Source organism: Eptesicus fuscus, chromosome 2 (assembly GCF_027574615.1).
Source record: "Eptesicus fuscus isolate TK198812 chromosome 2, DD_ASM_mEF_20220401, whole genome shotgun sequence".
In the NCBI taxonomy this organism is placed as follows: Eukaryota; Metazoa; Chordata; class Mammalia; order Chiroptera; family Vespertilionidae; genus Eptesicus; species Eptesicus fuscus.
In genome coordinates this window covers 68,663,418-68,684,101 of record NC_072474.1, presented here as the reverse complement: position 1 = coordinate 68,684,101, position 20,684 = coordinate 68,663,418, and the positions used below count along the sequence as shown (strand labels likewise).

Sequence of the window (20,684 nt, the reverse complement as noted above, 5' to 3'; positions counted from 1 at the left end):
ACCCCACACCCCGCTGTCGCGCCCTGGCCCCGGCGCCGCATCCCCGGACAGGCAATAGGCACACGGTCACGTACCCCAACATCTGCTGGAAAAATCCTTCCCTACGGCGCGGGAGCTTCCCCGTACCACGCGCCCGGAGTCGCGCAGACTCCAGTCACCCGCCGGGCGCCGCTGCCGCCGCCCCAGCCGCCACCCCCGCGCGCGCCTCCCCGAGTCGCCGGGTCTGTCTGCAGCGATCACCTAAGGTCGGCTAAGCCCCCACGTGCGGCCCGCGGGCTCCGTTACACCGGGGAGGCCTCGGCCCTACGCTCCGGGGCCGTCCACGGCTGCACGCATTCTCCAGCGGGGGAGTCCTCCGGTCCCTCTCCAGCCGGCGGCGGTGGGCCGTCCACATCAGCAGCTGCTGCGGCCTCTTCCCCTCCCTGCGGTCCCCGACCCGGCCGCAGGCCCCAGCGACAGCTCCCCGCTTCCAGCTCCCCGCGTCCTAGCGTCTCCCTGCAGAACGGATCTCTGCAGGAGCAGCTCTTCCCTGCTGGGGGGCTGCCCAGCCCCACCTCGGTCGCCCACGTGTCCCCCCGGTGGCCCGCACCCCTTCGGAGCCGGCTCCTCCGGGTGGCGCGTGCTTGCCCCGGGCTAGCTGTCCGCGAGACGCCGGCCCCGCGCCCCTTCCGGCCCCGCGCCCCTTCCCCAGCGGCTCCGCGGTCCGCTTCGCCGCGCGCTCGGCGGGACCCAGGCTGGGATCTCCGCGCCCCGGCTTTACTCGGGCTCCAGCACGTGGTGGAACGGGTGGTGGCGGCCAACCCACCGGCTGGGGGTGGGGGGTCTTGGTGGCCCAGGCGAGGGTCGCTTCGGGGGCCCCGGTTACATCCCCGGAGGGCAGGCCTCGCGGTCTGAGCCTGGGGGCCCGCCCACCACACTCCTTCGCGTCGCCTCAGCCCCCCGCGCGAAGGCTTCCCCCCCCTTTCTGGGGAGGCGAATGGTGCCTTCCAGGCGAGTGGCCATGTTGCTCTAATAAAGCCGGAGGGGCGGCGGCGTGCAGGGAGCAGACGTCGCTGGCCGCGCGCGGGAGCCGGGCGCGAGCAGAGCGCAGCCGCGAGGGAGGCGCGGGGGAGGCGAGCGGGAGCCGGAGCCGGAGCCGGAGCCGAGCAGCAGCCAGTGTTGGCGGGGAGCAGCCGGGGCGCAGCCGGAGCCGGGGCGCAGCCGCGATGGCCGTGGCCGTGGGGAGACCGTCTGTGAGTGCAGGGGCCTCGTCTCCCTGGCCCGCTACTCCTCCGGCGCGGGGTGGTCCCTGCCTTGGGGCGGGTGCCGGCGTGCAGAGGGGGGCCCGGGCGGGGGCGCGGACGGCGGCGGCGGGGGCCGTGAGTGTGTGCATGAATTTGGGCGCGCGTCTGGGGCTGAGGCGAGGGCGAGGAGCCCCCAGGCTTGGCTGTGGCGTGATGCAACAGTGTCTCGCCTCGGTGCGTCCCGATCCCCAGGATGTGGGGGGGGGGAAAGGGACCTCTCTCCTATTTTCCCTTTAGGAAAGGATCCTTTGAGCCACGGTGCTCCTCGGCTGCCTCCCTCCCCGCGCTCACCTTTTCCCTCGTGACAGCGGAGAAAGGCGCTGGGTGCGAGGGTTTCCTCCCGTTTCCCTCGCGTGGAGAGGCGCCCGGGGCGTGGGAACTGGAAGCCCGAGCGGGTCAGAAAGAAAGGGGTGGGATTCCCCAGTGCTTTGTGAGATGCCGGACGCCCCCAGGCACACACCCGGGGGACCTGGCCCTGCCCAGGATGTGCACCAAAGCCCTACGTTGACACACAAAGTTTTCAAAGGGCTCCCCGGTCGGGTGGGTGGAGGGATTAGAAGGCTCTGCGGATGGAAGGCTGGGGGCGGCGAGTCCAGGAGGCGGGGACGCGAGGAAGAGGAAGGGCGGGCGGGCGCGGGTGCCTGGGGAGTCGGCTGCCCCTCGGCGCGGGGCGAGCGAGCGAGGGAGGAGGAGGAGGAGGAGGATGCTCCAGCCCCGGGTCTGCGGGCGGGGCAGGGGCCGCGCCTCCTGGGGTGCGCGCCTCCCGGCCCGGCTGGACTTGGAGGGTGCGGGTTCAGCCGGCGCTCCGCATCCCGGGTGGAAGGCAGAAGGGGGGCGGCGGCGGCCTTTCCTTTTGAGTGAAAGGAGCCGAGTGGGGTGGCCAAGGCGGAGTCCTCTCTCTCTCTCTCTCTCTCTCTCTCTCTCTCTCTCTCTCTCTCTCTCTCTCTCTCTCCCCATTTCTTTGTCGGGGTTCCAAGCCCACTTTCGCCCCACCGACTTTGGGGGCACTTCCCGCGAGGTTGGTCCTGCTCTACCCCCTCTCTCTCCATTTCCTTCTCTTCTCCTACCCGTTATGGTGTGGCTGCAGGTGGTCGCTTGAGAAATTTCGTAGACAGAAGACAAAAGTCCTTAGGAGGCACTGGAAACTCCGAAACTCCAGAAATGCAGGCTGCGCCCCCAGACACCGGGCTCGTTCTCCTAACCCTGCTCAGATACACACGCTCCCCCGCCCTCACGCCCGCACCCCCACCCCCCACCCCGCCCCACCCCACCCCGCCCCACCCCCGGGAAATTCGGGGGATTCCTCTGCGTGTTCCAACTCAGTTTGGTGATTCCGCTGCCGAGATGTTTTCAGACATTTTTCCGTGGCCAGAAAATGTTCAGTGGTCATATTGAAGTGTACCTGTGGGGCTTTCAGGCATTTAAAACTCTTAATAGTTAATGACACACTCTTCAGAATCCAGATTTCTTGCACGCAAATTGTACTCTTGGTAATTAGTGGTCAGAGATTGCTGTTATTGAGGGGATTTGTAGTCTCTGGGCTAATCTTTTTTTTTTTTCTTTCCCTTTCTTTCTGGTGAGAAAACTGGGGTCCAGAGAGGTCAAGTTTGGTGAAATTATTTCCTCCCCCTCCTCCCCCCTACTTATTTCCAAGGCACAGACCCCAATAACTAAAACAACAGTACCTACTCTAGATAATTGGAGGGCATCTGGGAATGCAATGCTGTGTGTGTGTGTGTGTGTGGGGGGGAGGGTGTCTTTTTTCTCAATACCTATGGCTGGTGCATTCTTGAGGCATGGGGAGGTGGAAGAAATAATTTGCGGCACATTGTCTATAAATTAGTTAGTTCATATATGCCAGTTCAATAGGAACAGTATGTGGATTTAAGATTTAGTTGTGTGGCCGTAATCATATCCAACACCAGGTCTGTCAACCAGATGTGAGCTTAATCCCACAGAATTCTTGTGGAAGACCTCGCTCATGCAAATAATAGAGATTTTTAAAAGTGTGTGCACGGGGGCGGTAACCGCTTTCTCTGCACATTCCCCTCTGTCACCGGAATTAAGATGGCATTACGTACAGTTTAAAAACAAGACGGCTTTCTTTGCCTGAGCTGTGGTATGGGTGATCAGGAGTTGACTGCAAAGTTGAAGTCTTTTCATGTATCTCCAAGGAGTCGCTGAACTGCTTCACGTTGTTGTTCACTCTGTAAATGTCTTAAGTGTAGTGTCTGCCTTTTGTCTTCTAAACAGCCCGAGTGCATGTAGATTCTCCAAACACAACTCCAAGAGATCTGCATTGCATCCTTGTGAGAATTCTCTACCCCTTCCGCTCCCTTATCTATTCTATGACGATGAGAACAAAAGAAAGAGTGTGGAGAGAACATAGTCACTCGGGAAGTGGATCTGTGTGTGAATGGAGTTTCTCCAGTTATTTCTTTAGAATTTGATCTTCACAAAAAGTTGTTAGAAAAACAAGAGCATAGCTCCAGTCCCTGAAAACGGCTTCCCTCGTCCAGATGGAAGGAAAGTTCATTCAGAATAATTGGCCCTCAATTTTAGACATTCTTGAATTTGAACATTTTAGTGTGATATCGCTGGTAAATAGGACCTTTTACTGGGCAAAAATCCTTATATGACAAATGTAATAGTTTCTCTTATGAAGTGATTACAGTAGTCCCCCCCCCTTATCCACAGTTTCATTTTTAGAGGTTTCAACCTTGGTCCAAAAATATTAAGTGGAAAATTCCAGAAATAAGCAATTCATAAGTTTCAAATTGCCCCGCCGTTCTGAATAGCATGATGATAGGCCATTTGCTCAGTCCCGCCCAGGGATGTGAATCATCTCTTTGTCCTCCTTTGTCCAGTTTATCCGCGCTGTATACCATATGCTCCCTCCCCTTAGTCACTTAGTAGCAATCTGAGTTATCAGGCTGTTGTACCACAGTGGTTCTGTTCAAGGAACCCTTATTTCACCTGATAATGGCCCCAGAGCATTCAGATATGCAAAGAGAAGCCGTAAAGTGATTCCTTTAAGTCAGAGAAGTGATTCCAAGTCAGGGTTGGGAACCTTTTTATTGCCAAGGGTCATTTAAATTTTTATAACATCATTCGCAGGCCATACAAAATTGTCAACTAAAAATTAGCCTGCTATATTTGGTCAAACATTTAATTAACTCACCCCTAATGCCTTGCCAGGGCCAGACCAAAGGATTTCTCAGGCCTTATTAATTAGGCCGGTGGCTGGACGTCCCCCACCCCTGCTTTAAGTGAAAGGATGTAAGTTTTCAGTATGGAAAAGAAAAACAATCTTATGCGGAGGTTGCTGAGATCTACTGTAAGAACAAACCTTCCCCCCATGAAATTGTGAAGAAGGAAAAAGAAATTCATGCTGAGAGATCAACTTACATAACTTTTATTACAGTGTACTATTATAATTGTTCTACTTTATTATTATTAGTTATTGTTGTTACTTTCTTACTAATTTATAAATTAAACTTTATCACAGGTATGTGTGTACTGTTTGTGGTTTCAGGCATACCCCACCAGATAAGGGGGGCGGGGGTTACTTTATATCTAGTTGTAACCACTTAAACCTCAAGGCTGAATTCAGTTTTTTCTTAAGTGGATTTGTTGTTGGCTAGAAAACGAAAGCCCCAGTTCAGTGTGACACTCTTTACTTGCGTCTTAATCTCATCCCTTAGTTTCTCCATTTCCCACGGCTGGTTTTGGGCTTGGCTGTGAGAAGTCCCTGAAGCACATCTGTGGTTTCCAGAGTGTAACTGACGATTAGCAAGAGCATTTCTCTCCCAGGAATGTGTCCACATTTTGGATGAGTTAGTATTTTTGCATCCAAGTCCCAGGGCAGCTTTTACTTTTATTTTAAACGGAGCATGGTAATTTACTCTACCTGGGAGTCGGGCTTTATGTAGCTGGTCCACTCTCTCTTAAGGTGTGGAGCTCGTCCCGTTACAGAGGCTAGGAGTTGATAGGAACTTTGGAGCTCATTTGGCTCAGCTTCCTCCCCAGTGCGGAAATATTTATTCCTAGCAGAAGGTGTGTGTTTAAACTTTTCCAGTGGTGGACATTCCCCTATGATACCCTTCAAGAAACATGTTTCTTTTTCTGTTGAGCAAGAAGAAATGGAAAACCGAGTTCATTCATTCGCTCATTTAACACTATTTATCAGTGGACAAAGAGAACTTCCCTTCTTCCCCGGGAGCTATTATTTTCTGAGAGATTTAGTGTCCTGTGCATTCCAGTGACAGACTGTAGTGGCGTATGTAAGCCATTTAGGGAGAAGGGAACTGTTTGACTGAGTGGACGGTGATGTAGGTGAAGGATCTCATAGGTCTGAGGGTCATTACATACAGTTCCTGAAGATGCCGTCTGTCTGCAGCAGGGGGAATGTGGGGACTGACAATGAAATGTTATTTTCCCTTGTTGTAAAAGTGCCATTTCTAGACTTGAGGATGTAGCTCACATGGAGAAAGATTAATGGAGCTGAAAAAAGTCCAGGGAATGGCTATCCAAATGATAAAGAAAGGGGCTGTCATGCAGGGGAAGGTTTTTAAAAATTAAAACTCTTTAATCAGTGATATAAATTATACACATTGAGGCTTTCTAAGCAATTATTAAGGAATCCAAGAAGTGTTTGAGGTGCAGTGATCTCTCCTTTTAAAATCTTTTGACAGTTGTAAATTTTTTTTTTTGTCTTTTAAAATATATTTTAAAAAAATATATTTTTTATTGATTTCAGAAAGGAAGGGAGAGGAAGAGAGAGATAGAAACATCAATGATGAGAGAGAATCATTGACCAGCTGCCTCCTGCACACCCCACACTGGGATGTGCCCTGACCAGGAATCAAACCTTGACACCCTGGTTCATAGGTCGACACTGAGCCATGCTGGCTGGGCTAAAATATCTTTTAAAAATATATATATTAACTATGGGTTTTATCCCCAATGGGGGGCGTGCAGGAGGCAGCCAATCAATGATCCTCTCTCATCATTGATGTTTCTGTCTCTCCCTCTCCTGTCCTCTCTGAAATCAATAAAAATATTTCTTAAAAAATGATGTCTACATCACAATGAAAAATATACCCTAGGAATTGATTAAGATAAAATTACACACATCCCACCAGCCTGATATAAAAGCTCTTAGATTGTTAGTGTATTTTTATTACCTTTTGAGGCTTGCACCAGCAAGCATAACCCATTTCAAATAAACTGCTACCCTGTGCCTGTGTGGATCGTGTCTGACTATTTGGACACTCATATAACGAAGGAAACAGATGCTTAGTGCTTTCCAAGAGGCCACCCCGTGTCTGTGTCCAGACAAAGGAATGAATGATTTGGATGGCCTACTTTGATTGATGGCCAAAGACCCAGTGCTTATACCCACTGGTGATGCCACTGCTGATAATGATCTCCGGGTGTACACTCCCTGTGGAGCAGGCTGCAATTAGTTTTCTGTGCCTGTGTTTCTCGTTATAGGACCTTAAACGTGGTTAGGACAGAGGCAGGGGTGTGGAGTGTGGCGTATGGGATGCTCTTGGGTTTTTATTGTTTATTGAGAACTGTTTCTTGTAGCCTTAGTCAGACCTGTGTCCACTGGGGCAAGTGAAACGAAATCATTTTTTAAACAAAGACCCAGATATACAGCTTCTATTCTTTTCCCCAAGGAGACCTACTTTACAATATAATTGATACCCCCGCCCTTTTTAAAAATCAAGATTGACAGAAAACTCCCTCCCAACTAAACAATACCTCTCCTGACCCATTCAGGCCAGCTGGCAGCCCATCAGTGCAGCCGCTGTTGTACATAAAACAATACTTGGGCTAAAGCGATACAGACCGACTTCTGAAAAGAATTTGCTGGGTGATCTAAAGTCAAATGTGCATCATCCCAGACCTGGCCTGTGGTGGAAATCGGGAGTCTGTTCCCTGCCAGGACCAGAACCAAGGCATTAGAGCCACCTTTATTCAGGATCTGTGCCAACGGGTGGGAGGGCCTTGCTCAAGTCAAAGGATGCATTCTCTCCACCTACTGAACTCTGACCCCTGGAACAGAGTGTGCTGTGTTGATGGAGGGGACAGGCTGAGGTGGAGGCTTCCTGCTCCGAAAAGAACAGTGTCTGGTACCCGAATGGAAGCTTTGTTCCTGCAGTTTTATTTGTTTTGCATTTGAAAAACTGTGGTAAAAATATATAACATAAAATGTATCTGCTTGTTTTTGGTGATTAAGTCACATTCCTTAAGGAAGAATTTATTGATTTTCTTATTAAATTTTCTTCTTAGAGAAGTACAATCACAATGATATAGATAGGTTGGAAATTGCAGAAGAAAACAACCTTCAGTAGCCGAACGCATCAATAATTATTCTTGGCTTCCTAACCCATCTGCTTTATCAGATATTTCTTGTGTACTTTCTCTGTGCAGGTGCTGAGGTTATGATGTTAAGTATTTGAGATGCTGTCATCAAATTTCTCTGGAGGATGAGTAAGCAATAGAACTTAGCAAGGAAAACGAGGTGGAAAAGTGTTCCAAGCCAAGGGAACAGCATGCACACAGCCCTGGAAGTGAGGCAGAGCCTCTTAAGGAAACCCAGCGTCGCTGTGACATCAGTGTCCGGAGAGTGGACAGAAGTGAGGCTGGGCTGTGGGAAAAGCCCACATCATGCAGCATTCTCCCAGACATATACATAGTTACTACACAGCTTTTTCCATATTTTATATTCCATCCACCCCTGTCCTTCAACCTAGGATATCTCAGATTCTTGGAATTGGTTGATGGAAGACACTGAAAATCTGCATAGTAGTAATTCTCCAGGATTCAGTACAGTAGAGGGGAGATGGCAAAGGATCAGGGAAGTTAGTTCCTTTCACGGCCAAAGTGGCAAATGGAGCCTTTAAACAATAAAGGAAGTGAAGATTAAGGAACTGCACAAAGAGAAGGAGGCGGGGTCCAGTGATGGGAGAGAGAAAGTGTGTGTCTTAGGAGCCTAAGTGAATTGAAGGCAAAGAGTATGATTATCCCTGTTGTTCAATAACAGCGAGTGTCCAGTAGTATCACCCAGGTCAGTGATGGGTGGTGACCTTCAGAAAGACCTTCTGTGCTGCTCGCTGTGGCCCCAGCTCTGGGACTGTGCTCCTGGAAATGGTTTTGAGGCCATTAGGACTTGTAGCTGCGTGACAGAACAGAATTATTTCCCTGGGGATGCTTCTGAACCAGTCCTTTCTCAGCCGTCTGTTCCTCAATGCGGACGCATCAGCTGGCACCCTGCTTTTCTTGCTTTGTTTTCTCTCTACTGAGCGGCTGTAGTATATAGCGTTTTGGTTAAGAATGTGGGCTTTGGAGCCAACTGCTGGGGTTCTGGGGAATGAATCATCTCTGCCGTCGACCCACTTTTGGGGCTTTAGGCAAGTGACTTGTGTACCTCACATTCCCCATCTGTGAATCAATAAGAGTATAACAGTACCTCCCTCAAAGACTCATGGGATTAAATGTTAGTATACAACATGCTTACCATGATGCAGGAAATATTCGCCCTCGTGAAAGGCATACAACTACTGAAATAATAAGGGCTTTAAAAAAATATGTTCAGCTGAAACCGGTTTGGCTCAGTGGATAGAGCGTCGGCCTGCGGACTCAAAGGTCCCGGGTTCGATTCCGGTCAAGGGCATGTACCTTGGTTGCGGGCACATCCCCAGTAGGGGGTGTGCAAGAGGCAGCTGATCGATGTTTCTCTCTCATCGATGTTTCTAACTCTCTATCCTTCTCTCTTCCTCTCTGTAAAAAAATCAATAAAATATATTTAAAAAAAATATGTTCATACTGATTTCAGAGAGAGGGGAAGGGAGAAGGAGAGAGAGAGAAACATCGATGTGAAAGAGAAACATCAATCGGCTGCCTCCTGCACGACTCGTTCTTGTGAGCAAAGCCCGAAAGGGCATGTGCCCTGACTGGGAAAGGGAACCGAACCAGTGACCTTTGGGTGCATGGGACAAGGCTCAGCCAACTGAACCACAGCAGCCAGGGCAATGAGGGCTTTTAACTGAAGACCGGGCTCACAGCAGGAGCATTTGCCCCTTCTCTCCCGCACCTGAAATGTGCAGTCTTGCCTTTTTTCAGTCACAGCTGACCTTTGAGGCTCAGCTCAAACATGCTCTTTCTCTCGAGGCCTCCAACACGTATGTGTCACTCATACAGTATTCTGGAGCTCCTCCCACTTTCTTTAAGTTACTTTTTTTAAGTAAGGAGGAATTACCAAATATAGTTGTGCATGTTAAAATATCTCATTACCATAAGCAATCTATCCTGCTAGCCTTGAGCACATTCCTGTGTTCTCAGCCTGTGTTGCCAGACTGAAGGATGGAAGAGGACTTCCGGGAAGGGACCGTGGTGTGCCCCCTCAGTAATGAACACTTGACTGGATGGGTGAAAAGTGATCCTGTGGATCGATTGGATGAGACTTGTGTTGGATAAGACTGTGCAGCCCACATCCTCTCAGTCTACTTTCTTATTCCAGCTGTAGCTGTGGGAATTTCAGGTAGGTATCTACGGATCAACAGCGTTGTGCCCCAGGCTTCCCTGCTGTAGAAAGGATGGTTCTGCTTAGCTCCTCTGACCTATGTACATATCTGAATGTCTAAGGCAGTGGTCGGCAAACTCATTAGTCAACAGAGCCAAATATCAACAGTACAACGATTGAAATTTCTTTTGAGAGCCAAATTTTTTAAACTCAAACTTCTTCTAACGCCACTTCTTCAAAATAGACTCGCCCAGGCCATGGTATTTTGTGGAAGAGCCACACTCAAGGGGCCAAAGAGCCGCATGTGGCTCGGGAGCCGCGGTTTGCCGACCACGGGTCTAAGGGAATTACCAACCGTAGGCTGATGGGGATGGCAGCTGGTAAATAAATACTCCTCTCTCTTGTCACGAAGTCGGACAATTCTGAGGCACAATCTGGGGGTCCCACATGGGCCCCAGCCAGCAGGGGTGATTATACATCCATACTAGTATGTATACCCCTAGGATGGCTGTCTGTCCTTTCCTGTTACACTGTTCTCAGTCCCCACTCCTGTTTCTCTGGATCATGTCTCAGAATAGCTACATGCATGTATGTCCTTGCCTCAGGCCCCCCTGCATTTGGGGGAAACCTAGGTGAAAACGCCTTGTGTCCTGGTGTGGGCTCGTTACCCTATGTAAATGAGGGAGCATGAATGTTACTTTTGTAGCATACCATGTTACTCTGGACATTATAAAAAAATATGCTCAGAATGACTAATCTTTTATCACATTTTTACAGTTTATTGGAGGGCAGAGTTCAAACTGTTGTAAAAACTAGATTCAGAAATGGGAAAGGCTGGATATGTCACCTAAACTTTCCTGTAATGTTCATTTCTAGTTCCTTGCAATGGAACTCTTCACCCTCTTGTCAGGATGGAAGTGTTTGTTTCTGAGTGCCTAGTGCCTAGTTTGTTCTGTGACTTACCCATTTCAAATCAATTACTTTTTATCTATTTGAGAAACTAGATACAGAGTATATGGGGGGACGGGGGCGATGTTTTTGATACATGAGCTTAAAACTGCTTTGAAAAAAAAGTCAGAGAAAGTTTGGGCTTACACTGTCTGCATAGATTAGGAAAAAATGAGGTCATGATTCTTGAAACAACATTCATTAACTAATATTGAGCAATTTTAAGGGCCCAGATTGATTTAAGTATCTGCTTGAGAGTTTGTAGGCAAATTGTTTAAGTCATCTCTTCACTTTGTATGTGCCTAGCCCAGAGGAGATTTCTAATAGCAATTTCAGAAATTGTATGAACCAAGCTGATTCATTTTTCAGATCTCCCCAAATTTGTCACCTTTGCTCCACTCTTTGATATTTGGTTTGAGTTTTTTGGTGTGGGTGGGTAATCTAAGATTATATCTCTGCCTGATGGAACACCTTAATTATTTATCTATTACATACCTCTTTGCTTGCAAAGCCATTTCAGTCCTCAGTCAACTTCTTAATCACTTCTGCCCTGGGGAATGTTGGATGGTCCACAGTTGAACAAATTTATTTCTGAGCCCTCTAAAGAAATCTGGTAGTTGTTGCTAATCAAATTTGCCCCATTCAGAAAACAGAATTCCAAGGTATTTTATGACCTTAAGGCTGAAAATTAAATTAAGGTATGGTTTCAGCCATTGAAATGACTAATAATTAATTTGCTGCCACTGGCTGCTATTCCAAAGCTGGCTTTTAAGCTGTGCGGAAGAAAATCCGAGTCTCAATTGGATTTCATCACCTAGTCAAAGCTGAGGTGAAGAGGACTCTTAGGGACTTTATGTAATAGAGATTTACACAGGCGTATTGTGGAGTTAGGGATACTGCTTATTATTACTAAATCTTCTTTCTTGAAGAACTTGTATTTTATTCGTCGGTGGGTTTTCCTATTTCCTATTTATTTAGTCAGCAAACATTGAGCCTTAGCCAGCACCATGCTTGAGTGAAGATGTCTAAACCATATTCCTTCTCATTCTCCCACCAAATCAAGCCAGAACCAAAATCTGTTTTTGGGGGTTTATGGATCTCCCTCTCACTGAGGTTCAAAATCTTGGAATACATTTTGGGTCAGGAGCGAGTTAGCACATTGTGTTTGTCCTTCCCACCTGAGTCTCAGCGACTGGCAGCCTCGTTCATGAGGGTGCATCATCGACCAAGCAGATACTTTAGGACCCTTCTGTGTTTCTAGCCCTGCACCCCCTGTTGTTGGAAACACGTAAGACGTCGCTCCTGCTGAGAAGCCTACGATGGGATTGAGAAGAAAAGTCTGAGGCTCAGATGATGTTCAACCTCATGATTGGGAGGGTCTTCAAACCACTAGCCAGCCCTCCCCTGTCTCTTAAGGTAGAACTCGGTAAACATCAGGAACGTGGTTCAGAATTCAGGAAGAGTAAGGCCCACTTTATTTCTCGTCCCTTTTTGTAATGTAATTTGAGGAGTGCTATAAAGAGAACCCCAACTTTCTTTCCTCCTGGGCTACCATTAGTAAGTTATTACTTTGGTTTAAGGCAGGGATAAAAAGGGCACACCAAAGGGAATTGAAAAATTGTATCAGAATCGGAGGGAATGTTTTCAAAATCGCTGCCAGATTAATAGTGCACGCCATTCCTTCTTCAGAGCATACTGACTGCCCACAGCATTCCAGATGCCTTTGACTTGCAGACTGCTATTTTCTGTTAGGACACACATGCATTCCTGTCCCCACATGCTAACTGGATCAGTAAGCAAGAACCCGTGCTTTTACTGGGTCAGTGGTTTGTTTCCAAACCTGCTCATGCCAGCTATAGTAATCGTCATAGTGGCATAATTTAATAATCCATGAACCTTTGAGTGGGAAAATAGAGTTGCTTCTAAATAGATGCTTTGGGAAGATTTTAGTAAAGTTGAGAATTTTTGCTACATAAAACTGCTGTGAAAGTTATATGGTTAAAATAGTTATTAAAAGTTGGATGAGAAGAGTAAAAATCGAAAGAGTCTGCCTTTAGTTTGCATTGAAATGATTTTAAATTCTGGGTCCACTTGAAAGAAACTAACTGGAAATCATGGATAATGCCTATGATTGTACTAGAAGGACATCTCTAATTGGAATCCCTCCAGTTCATTAGGATGAAAATAATGTTGGCCTTTGTCTAAAAATTGGTGAATGAATGTGTGTTTATATGTTTTTAAGGTGAAATATATGTTTAGGCTATAACTATTATTTTTAAAATCCCAGTCTTTAAATGCTCTTTTTAGATAAATTTCTTAATCCCTGCTCATAATAGCTATTTTTCTAACACATAGGCCTCTACCCTGCACAGATAGAAGGGGGGAAAAGGTTCATTAATACTGTTCTCCTGAATTGAGATACAGATATCTCTGGGAGAGTTAACTCACTTGACTTATTTACTTCTTTTACACTTGATGTAAATGGTTATTACGTTTCTTTGTGGAGTTTTTTTTGTTTGTTTTTCTCTGATTTCAGAGTTGAAAGGACACTAAAAACATTGCCTGTTTAATCATTTTCTCTTATGCCCAAATATGATTTTGGACACAAAATAATCTCATTTTGGAAAGTCAAGGTTATTTTGTGATCTTTTACATTCTCTCTCAGGTACACAGGAAGACACACACTCAAAGATGTACTCAATCTGTCTGGGAAACAGAAACTCTCATTGGATATAGATGAAAGCTTGGACCACAGTCTTCGTAGTTAGCCTTCCAGGATTTTTGGGTTTTTGTGCCTTGACTTTTTTGGCCCAAATAGTTCATTTCAGCTATCCTTGGATAATCTCCCATCAGCAATTTGATTTAATTTTTTAATCCTAACCATGAGAAAATTGTGTTAAAAACAAACAAGTAGATGGTGCTTTTCTATTTCAAAATAAAAGAAGTGGGAGGAGAAGACTTAACAAATTGGAAGCTAAAATATGTGACTTATCCATTTTTGAAACTAAAACTGGAGTCATTTCTCATGATTTTTTTTTTTTTTGCCTCTAAATGTACATTTGGAATTTTGCTGCTAATTTGCACATTGGCTTCACCACTAAGCTCACTGCACACATTGCAGTGATGTCCTCATTGAAGTGCAGTTTCACACATTTTCCCTGTGATTGGGTTTCAGTGGGTAAAGGTTGGTCTTCACAATAACCCTGAGATAGTTTGATTAGATTCTTGACCCAACCCCTTCAGCACCTGTTTGATGGATCTGGATTCAAACTTACCCTAGATAGAAAGTGGTGAGCTTAAGGCCAAGTCTTTTGACTATTGGTTATATCCTCTGTTTACCAGATGGAGATACTACCCTAGCCTGCAGAATAGCACTGTCCAGCGGAACTTTCTGTGGTCACAGGAATGTGTTACCACTGCATCGTCCAGTATGGTAGCTACTGGCCATATGTGGCTATTGAATACTTGAAATGTGACTGATGCAATGAAGGAATTAATTTTTTACCTCGTTTAATTTAAATTTAAATGGCTTTAGTGAAGCTTTAGGAGTATAATCTAGAAGTATTGATAATCTGATCTCTCTCTCTCTCTCTCTCTCTCTCTCTCATTATTTTATTTTTAGAAAAACTGTTTTATTAAGGAAAATTCCAAACATATACGAGTAGAAAGAATGGTATAATGATATCATCCAGCCCAATCTTTTTTTAAATTTGATATTTTAATTACAGTTGGCACACAATATTATATTAGTTCCAGGTAAAACATAGTGATGAGACATTTATATACTTTATGAAGTGATCACCCAATAAGTCTAGTACCCACCTGATACCATACATAGTTATTACAATATTACTGTCTATATTCCCTACGCTATTCTTTATATCTCCACCCAACCCAATGTTATGTCATCTGTTTCTCTTCCTTTCCAACTTCCTGTCTCCCCTCCGTACTTCTGCCCCCCAACTTATTTTGAAGTGAATCTCAGGCACAGTTCTATTTTTATTTAAGGGCTAAGCTGGTGAGCTGGCAGAAGGAAGAGGTACTCGGGGATCTTCAAGTGTATTTGTGAATTAAAAAAAAAAAAGACCTGAAATACAGTATATGAATGGTAAAAGTTATGGTTTGACAACAGGTAATGGGTATAGAGATGAGGGATAGTCTGTATGCTTGAAATAGTTTATTACCATCATCCTCATAATGAAAAGCCAGGCTTGAGCCCAGAGATGGACCAGTCACTGTGCCAGGCCTTGTGCTTATATTGAACTTTTGGTTCATGGATCATTTAAACATTTAAACATTATCCGTATGCAGTGTTTATCATTGAGCTTTATTGAATGCCAACAGTGCTATAGAGTCTTAGGAATTTTAAAAGGTGAAAAGCAAGCTGAGGATCATTTTGAGCCCAATCTCCTTGGAGCACTTATTTCCAGAGAGTGGTACTGGATTTGATGCACATTGCCATGGCCCAGTGCTTTCTGTCATACCCAGATTGACCGATTGGCCGAGCTAAAACTTGCAGCACTAAGTCATTGCTACCTAGTTTTTAAAACGGCACATTTTTCTGACCACTTTTACAGTACAGATGTGATTTCTAAGTCTACGTTCGGTATTGGAGGTTATCCTTGTTGGAGAGAATTGTTTTGTAATTAACCAGTATAAAGAAGTCATTTATGAAATGGTATCTTTTGGGCTAAGGATTTATGCCTATTACTGGCAGAGATTATTATAGAAAGTGCATGTTTGTTTCACTATTTCTGTTTATAAAAGAAACTTATAGGAAGCACGTTTTGGTCATGTGGATACATTGAAGGAAATAATGCTTGCATCAATAATATTTAAAGTGCATTTTTCCTTCGTAACATAAAGCAAAATTGTTGCTGTGCTTTTGCAGTTGAATTTAGGAGATAATAATGATTTTTCTTCCTTGTGATGGAGTGCAGAATATATATAGTCTAAATTTGGAGCCCTGTGCTTAGTATCTCAGGTATGAAGGGGAATGAATTTGTGATGGTCAAAGGATCTTGTATCATCAGAAATGCTCCCAGGCCCTGGCTCAGCTGTCCTATTGGTGGAAAAAGATAGTATGCTTTAGAAGAAGAGTTATTAAAAATGTCAGCAACGTTCTGAACAATGGCCAGCCTGGGATGCTATTTCTTTTCCATGGTCAAGTCTCTAATAGAGTCTGCCCTTGGTGTTCCCTTCATCTTCTGTCAACCACGGCCTTGGGAGAGAGGAAAGAGCGATGTCTAATCTTATCTACATTGCAGCTCACTTCAGGTTGCTTTTATTCTTCCATGATTCATGGAGATGGTGAATGGTTAGTGAACACCCTACATATTAATGTTACCATGACTCAAGACTTGGGCCATTTTTTGCTAATCATACTCCTGTGAAATGAGCCTTCTTATCTCCACTTGACAAGAGCTACTATTTGAATCCATGTAGGGCCAAGAATAAGATTTAGGAAGATGTTTTGTCAAATCAGTTGCTCTGTCCTTTTCATTGCAGGGTAGAGACAAGAAACTATTAGGGCTTTTGAAATGACTGTGACCTGATTAGGAAAATATAACAATTATTTTTAGCAAAGAGGGCAGAAGATTAGTATGCGTAGCTGTGTGTGTGTGTGTGTGTGTGTGTGTGTGTGTTTAATATATTAAAAGCTTACAGATTTTGAAAAGCTTTTATAATCGATCACATTTAAATCTAGCAATACCACATTTTGAAAAATAAAATTAGCCGAAATCGGTTTGGCTCAGTGGATAGAGCGTCGGCCTGCGGACTCAAAGGTCCCGGGTTCGATTCCGGTCAAGGGCATGTACCTTGGTTGCGGGCACATCCCCAGTGGGGGGTGTGCAAGAGGCAGCTGATCGATGTTTCTAACTCTCTATCCCTCTCTCTTCCTCTCTGTAAAAAATCAATAAAATATATTTAAAAAAAGAAAAAGAAAATTAAAAATGCATGTCATCTAGATCTCAATTAATGCTTACACTTCGTTACATTTAGAAAAACGCTTACCTTGATATAGCCATATCGGTAAGAAATAGAGGTTTACCTTACGTGATGTAATCCCGTTAAGGTAGTTCACGATCACTGGTTTATCACACAGCTTTGGGAGGCCCCAGTTCGGCTCTGGATTGAATCTTTTCGCCGTGGTCAGGGTAGCAGGGGAGAGAAGTGCAGACACCGCCTTTGACCAGAGGGAGCATCAGTTGGCTCATTTACTTGAGGGAGGAAAGTACCAAAAGGGACAAGGCCCAGATCGTCAACCTGCTGTGAACGGGCAAGCACAGGCCACCTCTTGACTCTAGAAGGAGAAATGAGGACCTTAGGGTTGCCATAGTTTTCAGTTTTTCAAGAGAAGATGGACATTTCGAGTTTGAAGTAATATTTCCCATCTGAAAGTGTTGGCAACTAGATCAAATATTTTTAAAATACCGTGTGGGCCACATAAACATGTTTGTGGGCCGAGACTGCCAATTTGCAATCTGATTTCCACTGGAAATAATTCATTTGTTTTTCTTGTATTTGAATAAAGAAAGCATTAAAGGGTGTTTTTTTTTTGGGGGGGGGGGAGGGTGGGGTATGCTTTTTAGAATGTTTTAACATTTGAACGTTTAAAGACTTTTTTGTTTTTAAAATAGAAGTGAAGCCATTGCTTGAACTCTGAGATGAGAGTGTATAGATTATTGTTGGAGGGCAGCATCAAAACTTTTAAGTTGTCTCCTTAACAGGATATCTCTCCAAACAGGTTTGAGCTGTAGATCAAGCTGGGAGAAGCAGAACCAGAGTTGAGAGTTACACGGCTGTATAGGACCCAAAGCAGAGAGAGCAGAGGGATTGTTGAGTGTGTGCTTGCCCCCAGAAATGTCTGCAAAAATATGTGCTATATATAGTGAAGGGGTGGAGTTTTTTCTTCTTGGTTGAGATCCAATGACAGTTAATGGCTGTTCCTGACAGGCTGTGGAATTATTTATGAGCTGGCAGTAGGATGATGTAAAATGCGAGTGGATATAGGTAGAATCTGGTCTGTTACCCCAAACTCCAATAAATGGTTAGTGCTAGAGCCAGGAGCGGCTTCCGAGGTCACCTGATCCAGGGCCTTCCTTTGAGATGAGGAAACTGAGGCCTGGGGAGTCAGCCGAGGCTTAAATTTCTCATTAACCTTTCCCCACCTCTTTTCTTTCCTCCCTTCTTTTCTGCCAATTGAGGAATGTATTTTCCAGGAAAAACTTGGGACAATTAGAGAGTCTCAGGAAAACAAACAAGAAAAGCAGATATTTAGTAATCAGAATATTTAGAAAACATCTTCCTAGCAGGTTGATTGAGCTTTTCTTTTCTAATTGTTAGGACATTTTTATTGATAAAATTTGTTTTTCTATGAAGTTGTGATACCCTTACTTCTTAAAGCCTACTCTTCATGATGTTTTTGAGAAGCAAATAAACCAGTGAGCTCGTCAGAGAAATGTGGCGAAATGACCTATAATTCTGCAGAATTTCCTAGTGGTAGGCTAAATCACACGAAGTCATTGATTTTTAGCTGTTTTTGAACTACAAAACTGGTAGTTTCATATGATTCAAGATAGTAACTTGAGCATCTTTCTGTTCTTTTAAAGACATCCTTGGCATTTTACACGGTCATTAATCGTTCAGCTCTTCTCAGTTTATCCTGCTCAAACACTGTACGTCCGAGCGTTTTTACTGAGAAATGTGGAATCGAAAGCTCCGTGTGCACACGTGGAACAGTCTTCCTTCCCTGTGTTATGTTTGGCTTGAAAAGCCTCCCTTGTCTTGAAGAAAAGACTACCCAGCTAAAGTCCGATGCTGGATTTGTTTCCCATTTTTCAGGCCAACAGAAGCAAGTTAGAATGGAAGTCTTGGTCCAAGCATAGTACTTTGGTATGCAGTTATATTAATATTACACCTCTTATTGAATATGTGAGACGCATAGAAACATTGCCCTGTTACTGTAATTGAATCCTAATTCTGACTTGGCAGTGGTAGTTGGGGGTGGGGGTGGGGTGAGGGGGTGGAAAGGGCTCAGAGAAAGCATTGTTGTAAACTTGAGACCTTTTTTTCTGGTATTGGCTTTGTCAAACCAACTTATGTAGAAGTGCCATTTTCATATTTTGGAGGTGACAAATATAAATATAAAATAAAGGACATTTGAGTGCTCAACTCTGATAGTTAGGGAAAAATTTATTTGAGAGATGTTATGACCTCTGAATCATATCTAAGACCCCTAACCAAATAAAACAAATCTTTTTACTTTTGGCATCGAGGGAATTCATAATAAAAGAATGCATGCTTGTTTTTCTTAAGAAATTAGGAAAAAAATCCACCCCCAAATCCAATCCATAGGAGAAAGCCAAACTCTGCCAGCTACATTGCTCATCAAGATCAGCGCACCACAGCTGAATAAATACAACCATCCCAAACAGCAACTTGGCAGTGGACCTTTCTGCACTACTTTGAACCAGAGGGTTTAGTTAGAAATTTACTTCTGACATTTCAGATGCCTTTTGAACTATTAGTTTAAAATTGGAGTGCTTACTCAAGTTCTTAAAAAGCATTTCAGAGTATTTGTTTATGAACTGTAGAACTAAAGGGCCCCTTTGTTGGGATACAAGGTTTTCCAAGGGGAAGGGTATTGGAGAGGCTGAGCCTCTTTCCCCTTAATTTGTTTCTACAAAAAGGCCCTTCCATACCCTGCCCTCTTCAGGATAAGAGCTCCCCTCCCCAGGATTGCCTGCACGCCCTTCCGTGACCCGGCACCTTTCTTCCCATAATGCACTGCTGCTGCTTGCAGGGCTGTACACATCGCCTTCTTTCCCACTCCTGTCTTTGCATCACCTAAATGCTTTCTCCTGGCCGCTCCTCACTGCCCACACCTGCTTACTCATCCTTCCAGACTCCAGGCTTTCCCCTCACCAGGCTGAGGAGGACTAGTGGACTAGTGTTCCGAATTCTCATTTATCTTAGGCTCCTGTGATAAGCAGGTATCTTGTTGTACCATCATCATTTTAATGCCTGATTCGTTTTTGTATCGAAATCCAGCAGAAAATAGTTCCTGGCCCAAAGGAGCTCCTCAGTAAATGCTTCACAGATAACTGTGCACAGGTTTCTGTCTTTGTAGAAAGCCTTAACCAGTAAAAATTACTGTGGCATAACATCCTGGGAGGAATTCTCAGTTCTTATTAGTTAATGGTTGAACACATGATAGAGGGAACTCAGGAGGGCTAAGAAGTGACCACAAATGCAACGGGCTGAAGATTTTAATTTTCATTTCTCCCGTTTCTTGTCTCAACCCTGGGTTGTTCAGACCATACCAATGGGCATTGGCAGAGCATAATGTAAGTTACTCCTGTTCACCAGGTATATGGCAGAGTGACTGAGGAAGGCAGCCTGGTAAATGGTAGTTCTCTTTGATGCTGTATTCATGGCCTTCCCCTGGCTTACTCTTCCTGATGATTGAAATTACAAGTATAGCAATGACTCTTGAGACTATTCTGTGTGGAAATTAGTGGGCTGCTTTCAGTATTTTTATTTTCATCACTTTTTATTACCTTTCAGAGAGCTGGCAACATGCTTGCTGGAAGTTCTAGAAATAATAGTGTGAGAAGGGGTTATTCAAAGGTGTCTGTGGTTTGTGTGTTTCAGGCAAAGAATAAGTATTTACATTTTAGAAGTTTATATATGACAGCTATAGGTATATCTTATATAAACATACTTAAATGACTAGCAGAATTGACATGGAATTGATAAGGAAAACATTTTAAATATTATCTATTATGAAATTGCTTAATGTGGACAAGACTGTACCAGGTGCTTTCTATAATCTCAGCTGAAACTGTAACACATCTATGATAATAGGTATTATCCTCACTTGACAACTAAAGAAAAAGAGACTTAGAAGAAACCTG

At 44.7% G+C, this 20,684-nt stretch overlaps 1 protein-coding gene across 1 annotated transcript in view; it reads left to right on the top strand.

Moving 5' to 3' along the window:
- Nucleotides 1-1,065: 1,065 nt before the first annotated feature.
- SEPTIN11 (septin 11) overlaps nucleotides 1,066-20,684 on the top strand; it is a 77,091-nt gene continuing 57,472 nt past the window's right edge. The window contains exon 1 of the mRNA XM_008143655.3: nucleotides 1,066-1,232. Within this exon, the coding sequence (XP_008141877.2) occupies nucleotides 1,206-1,232 (27 nt within the window). The 5' untranslated portion in view covers nucleotides 1,066-1,205. The remainder of the gene's footprint in view (nucleotides 1,233-20,684) is intronic.